At 42.3% G+C, this 16898-nt stretch overlaps 1 protein-coding gene across 15 annotated transcripts in view; it reads left to right on the top strand.

The window, feature by feature from the left end:
* Positions 1 to 16898, top strand: part of ADGRL2 (adhesion G protein-coupled receptor L2) — a 419013-nt gene that overhangs the window by 307148 nt on the left and 94967 nt on the right. For 14 of the 15 annotated variants that reach the window (XM_033915829.1, XM_033915831.1, XM_033915827.1 and 11 more), the window contains 4 exons: positions 232 to 1032; positions 11616 to 11912; positions 13847 to 13950; positions 14728 to 14913. In XM_033915829.1, the coding sequence (XP_033771720.1) occupies positions 232 to 1032; positions 11616 to 11912; positions 13847 to 13950; positions 14728 to 14913 (1388 nt within the window). Of the gene's footprint in view, positions 1 to 222; positions 1033 to 11615; positions 11913 to 13846; positions 13951 to 14727; positions 14914 to 16898 lie in introns of all 15 variants that reach the window. The other variant, XM_033915826.1, reaches the window with a different exon arrangement.

Below are 16898 nucleotides of genomic sequence, written 5' to 3'. Positions count from 1 at the left end.
CAGGTGTATCTATATTTTGTCTCTGGGGGAAAAAGTCTCACTCTTTCCGTGCACACCGAAGAATATTTTCCTAAAGCTAATCAGAGGAAATTGAACAATTACAATATGTGCTATTATCCTTGCCAGTGAGAATAATCCTTGTTTTAACATGTACAGCATTAATGACTTTGCATGCCTTTGTTTGACAGTTATTCGAACTCATTTTTATTTTGCTTTTTTCATGATTGCTAGTTTTTGTCTGCCCCGGGACACTGAAAGCAATTGTGGATTCACCGTACATATATGAAGCAGAGCAGAAGGCAGGCGCTTGGTGCAAAGACCCTCTCCAAGCTGCGGATAAAATATATTTCATGCCATGGACTCCTTATCGTACTGATACTTTGATAGAATATGCTTCTATAGAAGAATTCCAAAACAGCCGCCAAACAACAACGTACAAACTTCCGAATCGAGTGGATGGCACTGGATTTGTGGTTTATGATGGTGCTGTCTTTTTTAACAAGGAAAGAACCAGGAATATTGTCAAATTTGACTTGAGGACTAGGATTAAAAGCGGTGAAGCTATTATAAACTTTGCCAATTACCATGACACTTCTCCGTACAAATGGGGAGGAAAGACTGATATTGACTTAGCAGTTGATGAAAATGGTTTATGGGTAATTTATGCTACAGAACAAAACAATGGAATGATTGTTATTAGCCAATTGAACCCTTATACATTACGCTTTGAAGCAACTTGGGAAACCACCTATGACAAGCGGGCTGCATCAAATGCTTTTATGATCTGTGGCGTTCTCTACGTTGTTCGGTCAGTATATCAAGATAATGAAAGTGAAACTGGCAAGAACGCAATTGATTACATCTTCAGCACCAGGTTAAACAGAGGGGAATCTGTAGATATTCCCTTTCCCAATCAATACCAGTACATTGCTGCAGTGGATTACAACCCAAGAGATAACCAGCTGTATGTGTGGAATAATAATTTCATTCTTCGATACTCTTTAGAGTTTCGTCTACCTGACCCTGATGAAGGTAAGTCCACTTTTTCCTGATTTGTACATGTTCTTGAAATAATCCACATGAATGCAGATATATGTAACTGTTGATTTCAGAAAGCCATTATATACGTATGAAGATATGGCCAGGATGCAGAGATCTCATGGGGATGTGATCTGATGGGCCAAAAAGGTATAGCTGTAATTCCTATTCTACAATGGGGATACATATACAAGGGGCTGCTGAAAAGTTCTCAGCCCAACCAACAAAGTTGGAGCAGTCTCCATCGAAGGCTATACCACTAAGACCAGTGATTTTTCCACTTTTTTCATTCTGTATTTTTCAGACAGAATAAAAAATAAAGGTGGAAAATCACTGGACTAAGTGTATAGCCCTCGATGGAGACTGGCACCACCTCTATGTATGTCTTTCTGAAATGGGGTTCTTATCGGTATAGTTGCTGGCACTTATACATGGATGTGGCATCCATAGAAGATGTACATGCAGGTTTGTAAAATGGTTGCTTCCATTATACCTGTCAGCAATTAATGTGTCCTGGTACAAAAGCCTTTGAGTACTAAGAGAGTCATTTGTAAAATAAGGGAATTTTGAACAACCTGACTTGGATGCCTACTGCCCACCTCGATGTGCTATGCAAGATGAGGCTTTATACTTCATTTACCCTCCCCCCCTTTACAAAACCGTAGCGTGGATTTTAGCGCCGGCTGCGGCGGTAACAGCTCCGACGTTCATAGGAATTATATGAGCGTCGGAGATGTTACCACCGCGATCAGCACTAAAACACTAGCACGGTTTTATAAAAGGGGGGTTATAGAGGGGATCATACCATAGATTAACATAAACTCATTACTGGGTGTAAGTATTGGAAATCTGATATGCGTTTATATTAGTGACTTGTAAGAATGTGGCTCAGCTCAGAAGTTTCATGCTGTCTATTGGAAGTCTATTTTAGAAGACTTCGTCGAACACATTTTCATGTATTGTCAGAGAATGTATGGAAGTGATGTGGACGATCATATTGTATTGCAGTTCCATTTATATTCTGCATTTACCTAAAAAAGTTCAACGTGGATCCCAATAAGATAATCTAACTGAAGTTAGTTACCGGGAACATATGTAGCCAGAAGGTATATGAAACCACATGGAATTAGAAATTTAGGGGTCCTTTTACTAAGGCGCCCTAGCCGATTTAGCGTGCACTAAATATTAGCGCTGTCTAATGCGTCCATAGACTATAGTGGACGTGTTAATGTTTATGGTGCGCTAAAACAGCTAGCACGCCTTAGTAAAAGGACCACAGTACTAGATGCAAACATTTTTCCCAAAGGAAGAAAATGACAGAATCAATGTGAATGGCAAAAACACAGAACCATGAATATTAACACAATTTAAATAGCTAGTAAATGGGCTTAGCATGTCTTTAACATGAATCTTTCCCGCATGCTAATCCCATTTCTAGCAAGACTATAAATTTAGCCTTTTTTCAATTATTTCATTTCTCTGTTATCAACAGCAGATGAATCCAGATGAATGGGTTATGTCCATCCACCAGCAGGCGGAAAGAGAGAGCACTAATCTGTGATATACCTATGATATATAAGATGGTACACTCCCTGGCTGCCCAGTATTCTCTATCTCCAGCTGGTGGATGGATGGATATCTCCTAAGCTCTTCGCTTTGTTCTGGTGATAGCCTTGTTCCTGTCTTAAAATACTAATTCAGAGAGCTGGGGGTCCAAGTTTGAGGTCCTTGGTGTTGGAGTACCTAGTAGTACCAGGTAAATTTCCCCCCCCCCCACCCCCGCATATCAGATTTCCATTGGGGTAACTGGCTTTCTCCCTCCTCAAATTGAGGGGGGGGCAAAGATTTAACAAAAAGGCTTAGTTTTCTTTCTTTGGAGACCAATAAATATTAAAAATAAATAGCAGCAAAACCCCAGCCAGCATCAGTCTTTGTCATCTGGATTCTGCAGTCAGCAACCTCTACCCAGAGTCCGGGAAACAGTGTTAGAAGCAACCGGCAGGGTAAGTTCCACAGCCTGGTTATTCTGTCTTTACTATTACTGCCAGGGCTCCTTTAATTGCAAGGGAAATGGGGCTTAACACGGCATTGCCGGTCTCCTGAAGCTGTTAATTTTTGGGGCTTTCCTGCGGTTCCCGCAAAATGTGTTTTCCATTTCTGCTTGCATGTTCTACCAGGTGTCAAGCTTTGTAGTGGTTTGCAGCCACGTTAAAAATAAAAAAATTAAAAAAGTGTGTACTGTGGAGTCAGCAGTTGAGCTGCAATTTTAGCGGGGATGGTTCTCCAACAATACCTTCAAGAAACTACTGAGTTTCACAGATCAGATCATCTGTTCATTCTGTTTAGGAGGTCCTGCTTGGGGGTCCTTGGAATCATAGCCCACGATCACTGGGTGGATAAAGGGGCCACTTCAGCAGCCTACTTGTTGTCGGAGAAGCAAACTCCTCTTTCACTGAATGCTCACTCATCCAGGTCCTTCGTGACTTGTTGGGTGGAGTCCCAGGCCCTAGCATTGGAAGACATTTGTCGGGCAGCTATGTGGTCTTCTTGCCACACCTTTGCCAGGAATTATCATGTGGATGTGGCCACTCGATCAGTTGCAGCATTTGGAGTATCTGTTTTGTCGGCAGCGGTGCCTGAATTCCATCCTCAGTGAAAAGAACTGCTTTGCTGTATTCCATTCATCTAGATTTGGCTGCTGCTGATGACAAGGAAGGTAAAAGTATGTCTTACCTGATAATGTTCTTTGCCATAGTCACAGCAGACAAATCCAGAGCCTCTTGGGTGGAATGCTGCCGTTTGTTGTTTAAAAAAATGCAGTTGTCTTCTCTATACAAGTTTTTACGAGCTGTTTCATCTGTTACTTTGTACAAAGTGTAATTTCAGTGCTTTAGCTGAGGAGGGGAGGATTGGCACTGCTGTTGTTCCTTCAGCTTTGATATCAATAATACTGGGCAGCCAGGGAGTGTACCATAGAGAGTTGCGCGGGGACAGAAATCCCACCCGTCCCCGCCAAAGTCCCACCCGTCCCCGTGAGGACTCCCACCCGTCCCCACCCGTCCCCGCGAGGAATCCCTCCGTCCCCACCCGTCCCCGCGAGGAATCCCCTACGTCCCCGCCTGTCCCTATAAACTACAGAAATAGTTATTTCATTTAATTATGCTACTGAATTAAAGGCTCTGGTAGAAACCCATTTAAAAATAAGCAAAAAGACTTTATTAATTTGGAAATATTAATTGGGAAGAATACATACTTTGTAAACGGGTTTCTACCAGAGCCTCTAATGTTTATAAATTTTTATCAACACAACTAATATACTACTTTATCCTTAAGCAAAAAAAAAATAATAATAATAATTTTTTTCCTACCTTTATTGCCTGGTTTCTGCTTTCTTCATGTTCTCATTCAATTCCTTCCATCCACTACCTCTCTTCTCTCTGTGTCTTCCATTTGCTCTGTTACTGTGCCTCTCCCTTTCTCCCCCCTCCCAAATTGGTCTGGCACCCATCTTTTTCCCTCCGCTCCCCCCATAGTCTGGCACCTCTGTCTTCTTCCCTGCCAGCGTCTTCTTCCCATTCCCTCTTCCCCATTTCCTTTCAGTGTCCTTCTCCCCCACCATCTTTCCCATGTCCTGTCAGGCAGCATCCTTCTCCCCTCTCTGCCTTCCCCATGTCCTTTCAGCGGCCTTCTCCCCCCTTTGTCTTCCCCATGTCCTTTCAGTGGCATTCTCCACCCCTTTGTCTTCCCCAGTGCTTTCAGGGTCCTTCCCCCCCCCTTTCTCCCGTTTACCCCATGTCCTTTCAGCGTTCTTTTCCACCCCTTTGTCTTCCCCAGTACTTTCAGCGGCCTTCTCCCCCCTTAAGCGTCTTTTCTTCTCCACTCCACCTTTCCTCCCTCCCTGCCTCCACCTTTGTGGCGCTTTTGCACCCGACCGACAACAGAACAAGCCCGGTCGGACAAATCTCCCTGTCCTGTAGCCGCGAATCTAAATTACCTTCTTACAGCAGCTGGAGTAGTGAAGCTGCTGTAAGAGGTAATTTAGATTCGCGGCTACAGGGCAGGGAGATTTGTCGGCCGGGCCTGTTGTCGGTCGATCGGGGGATCTGACCGGCTGTGCACATTCTCCGGGGCGGTCCGCCCCCTCCCCCCTCTTTCGTACGCCATTGCCTTCTTCCTACCTGCTCTGCCGCACACAGCCGACCGGAAGTCTTCCCGATGTCAGCGCTGACGTCGGAGGAAGGGAGGGCTTTGCTTAAGCCCTCCCTCCGACGTCAGCGCTGACATCGGGAAGATTTCCGTTCGGATGTGTGCTGCGACAGGGCAGGTAAGGAGAAGGAGACAACCCTCACGGCTCGACCAACCCCGCTGCGATCCAACCCCGCAGGAACCCCGCGACCCTCGGAGGCGTCCCCACGGGATCACCGCGACCCTAGGGGGCGTCCCCACGGGATCCCCGTGACCCAAAGGGGGAACCCGCGGGATCCCCGCGGGTCCCGCAGGATTCCCGTCATCCCCGTTCCCGTGCAGCTCTCTAGTGTACCATCCTATATATCACAGATCAGTGTTCTCTATCTCCACCTGCTGGTGGATGGACATAACCTATTTGTCTGGATTAATCTGCTGTGACTACGGGAAAGAAAACTATCAGGTAAGACATAATTTTACGTTTCAGGTCATTCGCTAATGTTAACACTGAAGGAAATTTAACACAGGAGCCTATTTAGGAAGTGCTAAGGCCTATTTTAAGTGAACATTAATTAAGTTAGGGCTCTTCCACGCCCATTCTCTACCCTGAAACACCCCTCCCTCCCCCCGCACAATTTAAAAATTAGTAAATACCACACAGTTAGTGCATGCAAATGGCAAAACAAGCGTAAAATGCGTTAGGCCATTTTTCTCATGTTAAGCATGCATTAGTACGTAATGCAGTTTAGTAATAAGTAGGGCACCATAATTATGGTCTTAAATCACTTTCATTTCTTGGGGCATTATGAAAGATATGTAATAAAGGACTAAGTAAAGGCAGCATCATTCAATGTAGGCACAGGTTGAGTCCCAGTGCACTTCCTATAACACAAGCATTAAATTTGCATTCCTCCCTTATCCACTAACAGCAGTCCCAAGTTTTGAAAACAAAAATAGTTTAGCATCATCCTTCTCTTCTTTTTTCTCTCTTTCTCTTTTTTTTCACAATTTCTTGACAAATTAATTAGTTCAAGTTTTTATTAAAATTTTATAGAATCGCTTATCTTGTTTTTCTAAGCAAAATACAATAGTAAAAAAGTCATTAAAAAACAAACGTACTATTACAGTTTAAGAACTGAATATAAAATAGGGTAAACTAAATCGACATACAAATAAAGGGCTCTTTTTACTAAGGTGCGCTAGCGTTTTTAGCGCAAGCAGGCAATTACCGCGCGCTACGCTGCACGCTACGCGGTTAGAACTAACGACAGCTCAATGCTGGCATTAAGGTCTAGCGCGCACAGCAATGTAGCACACGCTATTCCGCGCGTTAAAGCCCTAACGCAGCTTAGTAAAAGGATCCCTAATACAAAAGGGTAAAGGAGATGAAACTTCAATTTGTTTATTCAGTTTTCTATACCGTTCTCCCAGGGGAGCTCAGAACGGTTTACATGAATTTATTCAGGTACTCAAGCATTTTTCCCTCTCTGTCCTATTGGGCTCACAATCTATCTAATGTACCTGAGCCCTCGGGAGCCCTAAGGAGAAGGCTTCTGCTGCTCCCGGCGCTCCGTATTTGAATCCCCCGCCGGAGACGAAGCTCCGCCCCCATTCCCTGACTCACCCAATGAGGGCCCGGCTCTCGCCTCTGACGTCGGGGGTGACGTCGGAGGGGCCCGTGGGAAGTCGGGAAATGGGGCAGAGCGAAGGGCTGAGCTCCTTCCGGGCAGCCGCCATGTTATCAGCGGCATGCTCGGAGGTCCGTCGCTGCCGGCATTATTTCTGCATCAGTACCTCTTTCACCCTTCTTCTCTATAAACCTTTCTTTATTTCATTCTTCCTTGTCCTCTTATTGAATTATTTCTTTTAACCCTTGGCATTTCCTTCCCTCTTCCTATTATCGTTCCCCCACCCCTTAACTGGAAATTATCCCTCAAACATCAAGGCCATTGTTATCTGGCCCTCTGCTAATTCATCGTTCTCCCCCCAAATGCTAGAAAGCCCATTGGTATAAAATAGGGGTCTCAAAGTCCCTCCTTGAGGGCCACAATCCAGTCAGGTTTTCAGGATCTATGAGATCTATGTGTATGCACTGCTTTCAATGCATATTCATGGGGGAAATCCTGAAAACCCGACTGGATTGCGGCCCTCAAGGAGGGACTTTGAGATCCCTGGTATAAAATGAACTTCTTAGCATTTAGCGCACACTTATTCCATTGGCATACACTGAGCCTTAGTAAAAGGACCCCTTAATATTTGACAAGTAAATGTTCTGCAATTAAGAATAATATTAAAATGATCTACTTGTGAAAGCCTTCATTGCAATGTTGTTTTAGGTGACATGCCATGCGCATTTCATTGCCCTTATGACTGTCACCTAATTACAGATTTTGAGAGTTGTCCCAAATTTTATTGACGCTTTTGTCCTCTTGGGACAAAAATAGCCCAAGTGATAAAAAGAATTACCTGAACGAAGGCTCTAATAACTGAGTACTAATTGCGATATTGTTGATACAAATTTCCGTGATAAAATGTGTAGTAATTAGCACAGGGAGCTATGTGATGTGCAGCGTGATAGTACTAATCATCTCCCCCCGCTGTGTTCCTCCGCTGTCCTTCCCCCCCCCCCCTCGACCTGATTCAGCAGCAGGGCCTTTTTTTTTTACACTACTGCAATGATTGTGATTCCTTTGACAAATGCTAATTGAGAAGGCATTGAAAGCTTAGATTGTAATCAGGAGGAAATTAGAGGTTTCACAAGATGTCAGATAAGTATTTTGAGTGAAGATACAAGACGGTTTGAATAGGATTGTGCAGAACTTGACCGGGCTTGAAGTTCATCTCCGTTATGTATGCAGGTTTCCAATGCTCAGTAAATAAAGCTGTAAAATGAGATGCGATCGAGAGATATTTTGAAATAGGAGGAAAAAAAGCAATATTCTTTTCATCCAGGGGTTCCCAATCCAGTCCTTGGAACATAGCTAACCAGGCAGGTTTTCAGAACATCGCCGATGAATATGCTAATTTGTTGATGATATACTGCAAATCAAGTTTCAAGTTTATCAAGTTTATTAGGATTTTATATACTGCCTATCAAGGTTATCTAAGCGGTTTTTACAATCAGGTACTCAAGCATTTTTCCCTCTCTGTCCCGGTGGGCTCACAATCTATCTAACGTAATGGCTCTGTTCCTAGTGAGTTCACAATATAAGTTTTGTATCTGGGACAATGGAGGATTAAGTGACTTGACTAGGATCACAAGGAGCTGCGGTGGGAGTCAAACTCAGTTCCCCAGGTTCTCAGTCCACGGTGCAAACCATTAGGCTACTTCTTCACTCCATCTCATAACATAAACTGTTATTTCTATCCTGCAATACCTTGCAGTTTGATGCATGTAGCAAACAATAAAAGAAACTGTTCATGTAGAGCAAATTACAAATATAGCTCGCACAATTAATAAATCAATAATCATAAATGAATATTTAATTGCTATGCATTTAAAAATTTCTTAAACAAGTAGGTTTTCAGCAATTTTCTAAACTGGAAATAAGCTGTAGGGGGAGAATGTGGCGAAGTGGTTAAAGCTACAGCCTCAGCACCCTGAGGTTGTGGATTCAATCCCATGCAGCTCCTTAATTCCCCCCCCCCCCCTTTGACCAAGGTACATTAGTTAGATTGTGAGCCCACCAGGACAGACAGGGAAAATGCTTGAGTACATGAATAAATTCATGTAAACCATTCTGATCTCCTTTAGGAGAACAGTATAAAAAATTTAATAAATAAAATAATAAAGCATGAATTTCTGATTCCCAGCTTGCTCCCCGATAAGAAAGCAATCTACCCTGAAATTTCTTAAACATGCATCCTCTGGCCAGGGGAAAGACAAAGAATGCCAGATTTCGAGAAAAGCAACTAAATTGTTAAATACAAAGTGATCCAGTAAATAACCAGGCAGCAAATCATGAAGTGTCTTATAACAAAAACAACCTAACTTAAATATAATACATGGCTCCACAGGTAACCAGTGCAATTTACAAAAGTATGGTGTAATATGGTCTGATCTTTTTAAACTGAAAATCAGGCAAACCACCATGTTCTGTAACATGTGGAGCCATCAAAGGTGTTTTTGGGTACCAGACAACATAATTATATTACGATAGTCTATAACTGTTAAAACTAATGACTACACCAACAGTTCATTGCATATTCATTGTGAATATTCTGAAAACTTTACTGGTTGCCTTAATACAAAAACAACAACGGTCTAGCTTTGTCTCTGTTATGTTTTGGATAATTTAATCACAACAAACATTTAAGGCGATAACGGTTTTAGCGTGCGCTGAATTGCCCCGCACGCTAGACCTTAACGCCAGAATTGAGCTGGCGTTAGTTCTAGCCGTGTTTAGCGCGCGCTAAAATCTTGCGTGCGCTAAATACGCTATTGCAGCTTAGTAAAAGGAACCCTAAGGATTTTGTTGTGATATACCTTTGATATATAAGATGGTATACTCCCTGGCTGCCCAGTATTCTCTATCTCCAGCGGGTGGATGGATGGATATCTCCTAAGCTCTGATGTCTTCAAAATATTTGGAATGCAAATCCTGATGTACCATAAGTTTAATACAACCAATGGATACTGATTAAATTAGAGTAGATTAAGTTTTCCCAATACCATCCTTAGTACATACCCAGTCAGATTTTTGAGATATCCAAAATGAATATGCATGAGAGAGAGATTTACATGTACCGGTTCCATTGTAGGTATTCAGAAAACCTGACTGGCATGATGTATTCAGAGGACTGGGCTGAAAACCACTGGAGTAGATATTTACTGTAATAGGTTATTTAGAAACTGAGAGGTTAATTTATAATAGATTTAGAAAGTATTTTCATTAGGAGGAACTTGGACTCTCTTTTTTTTGTTTGTTTTATGCCTTCAGTTAACTGTCCTGCAGTTCATCTAGTTTTGTCTCCAGATATTTAAGGCTGAAAAGCCAGAAGGGGAAACCAGTGAAGCATTTTGAACTCTGGAGAATGTGTTAGAATTTATCAGCCAAAACTGACAAGACTTTAGTTGAAATCTTTTGGCTACTAGAATTGCATACCACTATTTGTAAATAGAATTCACCACTAGAAAAGGTAGGAGCTTTTTAACGATTTCTTTGAAATGGAAAGGGAAATCTATCATGGTAGTTGTATACATTATGTTTTTTCATCTTGCATTTATACATTCATATAATATTTAGTTGTGAATTCTGCATTAAAAAATTTTGCCCTAAACATATACCATTTTGACAGAGATGATTAAGTTCTATACTCGCCACAGGCATGAATTAGTTGTCTCTTTGTGCTTTCTTTATCAAGAAAAAGAATGAACATTAAAACACCCGCATGCTAGCTTATCTTCTGTTGGGATCTAATCAGGCATGCCTGAATTCTCTCATGCAAGAATAGCTGCTGGAAAGGTAGACAAGGCATTCATTATTTTCCCAAAACTATTACCTAGAGCCAATGTTGGGACTTGGGGTGACACAGGGGCTGGAGATAGAAGAAGGGTTTGCTGCCTGACGCTCGGCTGGGGTTGGCAGAGAGGATTGAGGCTGATGCTGGCAGATAGTGGGGGTAGTAGAAGGCTCATACTTGGTCTGAGAAAAGGTCTGATGCTAGAGCTGGAAAAAGGGGGCTTGGAGCTAAGACAAGATTTGGGACTGGTTGAAGGAGCAGAAGTTAATGGAGGGATGCATGAAAAAAGGATTCTAGCTACTATGCCTGGTAGAAATGGGCTGAGGACAGGGTGCTGACACAAAGGCTGAGGCTGACAGGGAAGCAGGTAGGAGAAAGAGGTTGAAGATGGGTCTGATGTTGGAGCTGGGAGGAAGGAGCTAGGAACTGATGGAGAGACTAGATGGGCAATGGCAAAAGGCAGGGAGTGAGAAGGGAATCGGAATGCAAGTAGTGTGAGAAAAGACAGAAGGTAAGGGAGATCCAGTAGAGGAAAAGGGACTGGAGGGAGGAAGAGGGTAAGAAGGCATAAAGTATGAAAAAGGTGGAAAAGGCAATAAAAGGGCTGTGATGTACTGGAAGCAGGGACAGACCTGAGAAGGTAAAAGATGGGTCTGGATGGCTTGGAGATTCACAAATCCCTGGATCCCAAAACATAGATATCTACCTTAAATGTTCAGGAAGGTTTCAAGGAAATTTGATTGGAAACTTCTGGAATTGAAAACAAAAATTTATTCAGCTTTGCTCTACCAAGTATTTTCATAGGAACAGCCGGAAACTTCATCGAGACTCGACTGATTTGAACACACAGAAAGTTGGTCTCAAATTCCTGTGGTACGACTTTATTTCCCTGTTTTTATTTTTATTCTAGTCCAATTTTCTTTCCACAGTGCCTATCACAGCAGCGACAATTACTTCTTCGGCTGAACTATACAAAACCACAGTGTCAACTACAACCATTGCTTCACAGAAAATCCCAATGAGCACAACTTTAGCTGGAGGCATAAAAGAAGGAAGCAGAGGGCCCAAACCACCACCACTGATTTCTACAACCAAACTTCCTCCACCGACTAGCGCTTTTCCTCTGCCAGAGAGGTTTTGTGAAGCTGATGAAAAGAGGGGCATCAGCTGGCCTCAGACACAAAGAGGAGTGATAGTTGAGCGGCCTTGTCCAAAAGGAACTCGAGGTAAACTTGTTAAACTCTACCACCCCCAACCTCATAAAACATTCATAGCACTAATAAGTGGTTTTCACAGTGTATATGTATTCATATATTTAAAGCTCATTATTGGAGATTGGAGATCAAAGAATTCTAAGTGGTGATAATTTTTTTGGGACTTTGAGGTAAGATTCTGTTCAGGCAATATATACAGGCAGTCCACAGGTTAAGAATGAGTTCCATTTTTTAAGCCATTCTTAAGTTGAATTTGTATATAATTCAGATCCTGTACAGTACACAGTCTATAAAAACATTAAAGAAACAGTCCTCAAAACAAAATACTGTAGTTTAAATAGAAAGAAAAGCATAGGAGATTTATGCTTACTTTTGTTCTTCATCCGTCCCACTGTTCCCTCTCATCCAACATTTCTCCCTCTCATCTCTCTTCCCCATTCCATCTGTACCTCAGCCCTCTCCCACCACCATGTCCAATATTTCTTTCTCCCAACAATTCACTTTTCTTCATTTCCCCGTGTGCACTGTCTCTTTACCTCTCAGGCACCCACGCCCAACAATTCTCCCTTTCTATTCCCTCCCCCCACCTCAGCTTCTCTTTCCCTTACTCCCTCTGTTGTTCCATCCTATCTCCCAAGTTCATGCGCCCTCCTTTCTTCCTTCCTTCCATCCTTTGTCCGAAGTTTGTGCTCCCTCTCTTCCTTCTGTGTCCCACCGAAACCCTGCTTCTCCCTCCGTTCACATTGGTGCCCCTTCTTCCTCCTTCCGATCCAAACACACCCCTCCTCCTCCTTTCCATGTCCCAATACACCCCCTCGTCATCTTTTCCTCCGTTTTGCATTCTGAATGCATGCCTCCCATGGGTATTTACCTCCTCTGGCTGGCTTCCTCCTCCCATCGCAGTTCTCCTTCCAAAGCCACTGCTCATGGCTGACCTAGCAGCCACTTTGTGCTGCCCACAGATGTTTACCTCCTCCCAGTGGCACTTCTCTTCGTGAAATCATGACCACTGGTTCCTGCTTGCGGCTGACCTGGAAGCCTTCCCTCTGATGTGAGGGAAGACTTCCGGGTCAGCCACGAGCCTCATTCTTGAACCAGCGGCTGAGGCTTCGCAAAGAGAAGTGCCACTGGGAGGAGAGAGCTGGCCAGAGGATGTAAACACCTGTGGGAGGCACAAAGGGGCTGCCGGGTCAGCCCCGAGCTGCAGCTCTGTGAAGAAAAGTGTCGCTGGGAGTAGAGAGCCGGCCAGAGGAGATAATCATCCGCGGGAGGCATAAATCTGGGACGCAGAGCGGAGGGAAAGACAGCGAGGGGTGCTTTGGGACAGAGAAAGGGAGGAAGGAAGAAAGGCCATGTTGACACAGGATGGGAGAGTCAGGATCCTGGTTCATAAGTATGAGTTTGATGTAAGTTGGGCGTTCTTAAACCGGGGACTGCCTGTAGTTTGTAAGCTGCAAAAGTCATAAAAAGATGGTATCTAATTAGCATGTATGTTTTCCAATGATTCAGAGCATTGTTTGAGGACTGCAGCAACTTTTGCTTACAGCTGCTTTTCTCATTATTGCTGTTCTTTGGGTTGGTTCCCAGAAAAGGTAGGTTTAATTTGATTTATTGACTTATTATTTGGCTTTTGCACAAAGCATCCAAACTGATTACATTATAAAAATGTATGTACGTTAGAATGAAAATAACTAATAACCATACACAAATCCCGACAAACTCTAATAGGTCTTTTCGTTTGTCAAAAGTATGGTTGTGCTAGTCTTTCAGCGACTGTGTTTGGATTCTACACTGTTTTCTTACACTTTCAGGAGTTGTCAGCTGCTTCCATTAGCGTTCATTTCAGATGTAACGGAGTGGGGATAAAACAATAACTGATTTCCTGACTGCCCGCAGAAAAAAAAATGGTTTCAATTTCACTGTTCATTTTGTTACATCTGCTCTAGGAACTGCCTCGTATCTCTGCATGGTTTCCACTGGCACATGGAACCCTAAGGGCCCTGATCTTAGCAACTGTACCTCTCACTGGGTGAATCAGCTGGCTCAGAAGGTTGGTTGGAACCTTTTAATATTATACACTCAGATGATGAAGGGTTTTAACTCTATATAAATAATTCAGTTTCATACATTGAAACTATCTTTATGGCTCTTTGTTCAGTTTGCAAGCAGAATTTATACATGCATTCATCTGCTAACCATTTATTGAAAGTTAATTTCACATGTTTCCTGTCATGCTGTTTTTAAAAGGATGCTTGTAATCTATCCATGCTAACATAATTCCATTCATACTTAGCTTGTTTTGATGATCAAAAGACAAATATTTGATTAGTCTAATAAATCAAAAAGCATTAACTGTGTTACCAGCTCTGCAATTGGAAAGCAGATGTTTACTTGGTGAAAGATTATGACAGAATAAAATTAAAGTTCTACAAAAATGAGTTAACATAAAATTGCAATTAGAAAACAGTATTACTTTTTGTGACTCCATCCCTGCTGAAGCTGTTTCGGGAAAAACAAGACAATTTGTAGTCAGTACTGGTTGCTGTGGATTATACATAGAGGTTCCTGTAACACTACAGAAACAGATTTCTTAAGCTGCTAATTGTTCACACAGTTGAAGGTACAAAAAATTGATTCTGTTAAAAATTGCTTTTATGTGTCACGGATGCACCAATCCTTAGTTTTGCGGGACAAGTAAAAAGTTATTGATATCCATTTGTTATAGATTTTTTTTTAACTATCGCAAAGGTATGTTGGGTAAGTGAAATGGAGAGTCTTCAGTGGAAGGGAAAGCCCTGCTGAGATTGCCTAAATTGTCTTTTTTTAGATCAGAAGCGGAGAAAATGCTGCGAGTCTTGCCAATGAACTGGCGAAACACACCAAAGGCCCTGTCTTTGCTGGTGACGTGAGTTCTTCGGTGAGGCTGATGGAGCAGCTGGTGGACATTCTGGATGCGCAACTGCAAGAGCTGAGGCCTAACGAAAAGGACCCTGTAGGGAGGAATTACAACAAGGTAACTAATTTCACTTGATTTTGAAAAACCAACGATCGGCTCATTTGTGAATTGTCTGATCTCTCTAATTTTTCTTTAATCATTCACTTCATGGCGTGAAAATCGTGATCCAAGTATATTGTTTAGAATAACAAGGTGAAAATGCTTATTACATTTTATATATTAAAAATGCACATTCAGATTCAATGAAACTTTTCTAACTTATTTAGAACTGTAACAGACTAAAGAAGATGAGAAAATGTAACCTATGCCTGAGGTTAAAGGAAAGCTTAACAGCTAGTTATCAGCTATCATTCCCTTTTTACATATGTACTATTCGCTAATATACTATTGGCACATTTTTCCATTATATCTATACAGGAATATATGGTTGTCTTTCCTTAATTTTGGGGGGTTTCTACACTGTAAAGGATGTTCTGTTGCCTTTCTCAGCAATTTTGACCTGTGGGCACTACTGTTCTAGGTGCATAATCTAGAATATTGCATTCAATTCTGGTTACCTTATCTCAAGAAAGGTATAGCGGCAATAGAAAAGGTTCAAAGTAGAGCGACCAAGATGATAAAGGTGATGGGAACTCCTCTCGTATGAGGAAAGACTAAAAGGTTAGGGCTCTTCAGCTTGGAAAAGAGACGGCTGAGGGTAGATATGATGGAAGTCTACAAAATCCTGAGTGGAGTAGAACGAGTACAAGTGGATCAGTTTTTCACTCCGTCAAAAATTACAAAGACTAGGGGAAGCTCGATGAAGTTACAGGGAAATACTTTTAAAACCAATAGGAGGAAATATTTTTTTTTACTCAGAGAATAGTTAAGCTCTGAGAACGCATTGCAAGAGGTTGTGGTAATAGCGGATAGCGTAGCTGGTTTTAAGGGTTTGGACAATTTCCTGGAGGAAAGTTCCATAGTCTTTTTTGAGACAGACATAGGGCAAGCCACTGCTTGCCCTGGATCGATAGCATAGAATGTTGCTACTCCTTGGGTTTTGGCCAAGTACTAGTGATCTGGATTAGCCACCATGAGAACAGGCTACTGGGCTTGATGGACCATTGGTCTGACCCAGTAAGGCTATTCTGATGTTAGATAAAGGTAATAATAGATCCGGAACTCTAAAAAATAAATAAATATTGACTGCCTGTAGGAATATCGCCTCTTATCTAGTCAATTTTTATCTTTCTCCTTTGATTATCTACTACTATTCAGTTCAATCAAGAATGATAGGGCAGAGCAGTTCCTGCACTTAAGGCAGCATTCGGGTCTTCACATGTCTTTTAAACTAAACTAAACTAAATCTTAGGTTTGTATACCGCATCCTCTCCACAATCGTAGAGCTCGGCACGGTTTACAGGAGTTGGGATAGAAAGGAACTCCAATGAAGGGTAAAGGCCATAGTGTAAAGAATGTTTAGAGGGCTTAGTATACCAGAGAGGGAGGAAGAATTACATTTTTGAGAATAGCCAGGTTTTCAGATGTTTACGGAAAAGTTGGAGGGAGCTCAGATTCCTAAGAGGGGAGGTAAGGTTGTTCCAGAGCTCAGTGATTCTGAAGGAGAGGGAGGTCCCTAGTTTTCCTGCATGGGAAATGCATTTTAATGAGGGGAAGGATAGTTTTAATTTTTGGGTGGATCTGGTGGAATTAGGATTTGAGGAATTCCAAGAAAGAGGAATAAAGAGAGGAAGGATGCCGTGTAGGATCTTGAAAGTTAGGCAGGCACATTTAAAGTGGACCCTGGAGATTATCGGAAGCCAGTGAAGCTTGGACTGGAGCGGTGAGACATGGTCAAATTTGCTTTTTGCGAAGATAAGCTTGGCCGCAGCATTCTGAATCCGCTGAAGTCTTTGAAGGGTTTTCTTTGTTAGGCTTAAGTAGATAGAGTTGCAATAGTCCAGTCTGGAAAGGATGATGGATTGGACAAGGACAGTAAAGTGTTTTTGATGGAAACAGTATCTCACTTTCTTCAACATGTGAAGGCTGAAAAAGCATTTATT

The sequence above is a fragment of the Geotrypetes seraphini genome, chromosome 12 (assembly GCF_902459505.1).
Source record: "Geotrypetes seraphini chromosome 12, aGeoSer1.1, whole genome shotgun sequence".
NCBI classification, from domain to species: domain Eukaryota; kingdom Metazoa; phylum Chordata; class Amphibia; order Gymnophiona; family Dermophiidae; genus Geotrypetes; species Geotrypetes seraphini.
The sequence above is the reverse complement of the archived record's forward strand: the minus strand, read 5'-3'. Positions and strand labels throughout refer to the sequence as shown.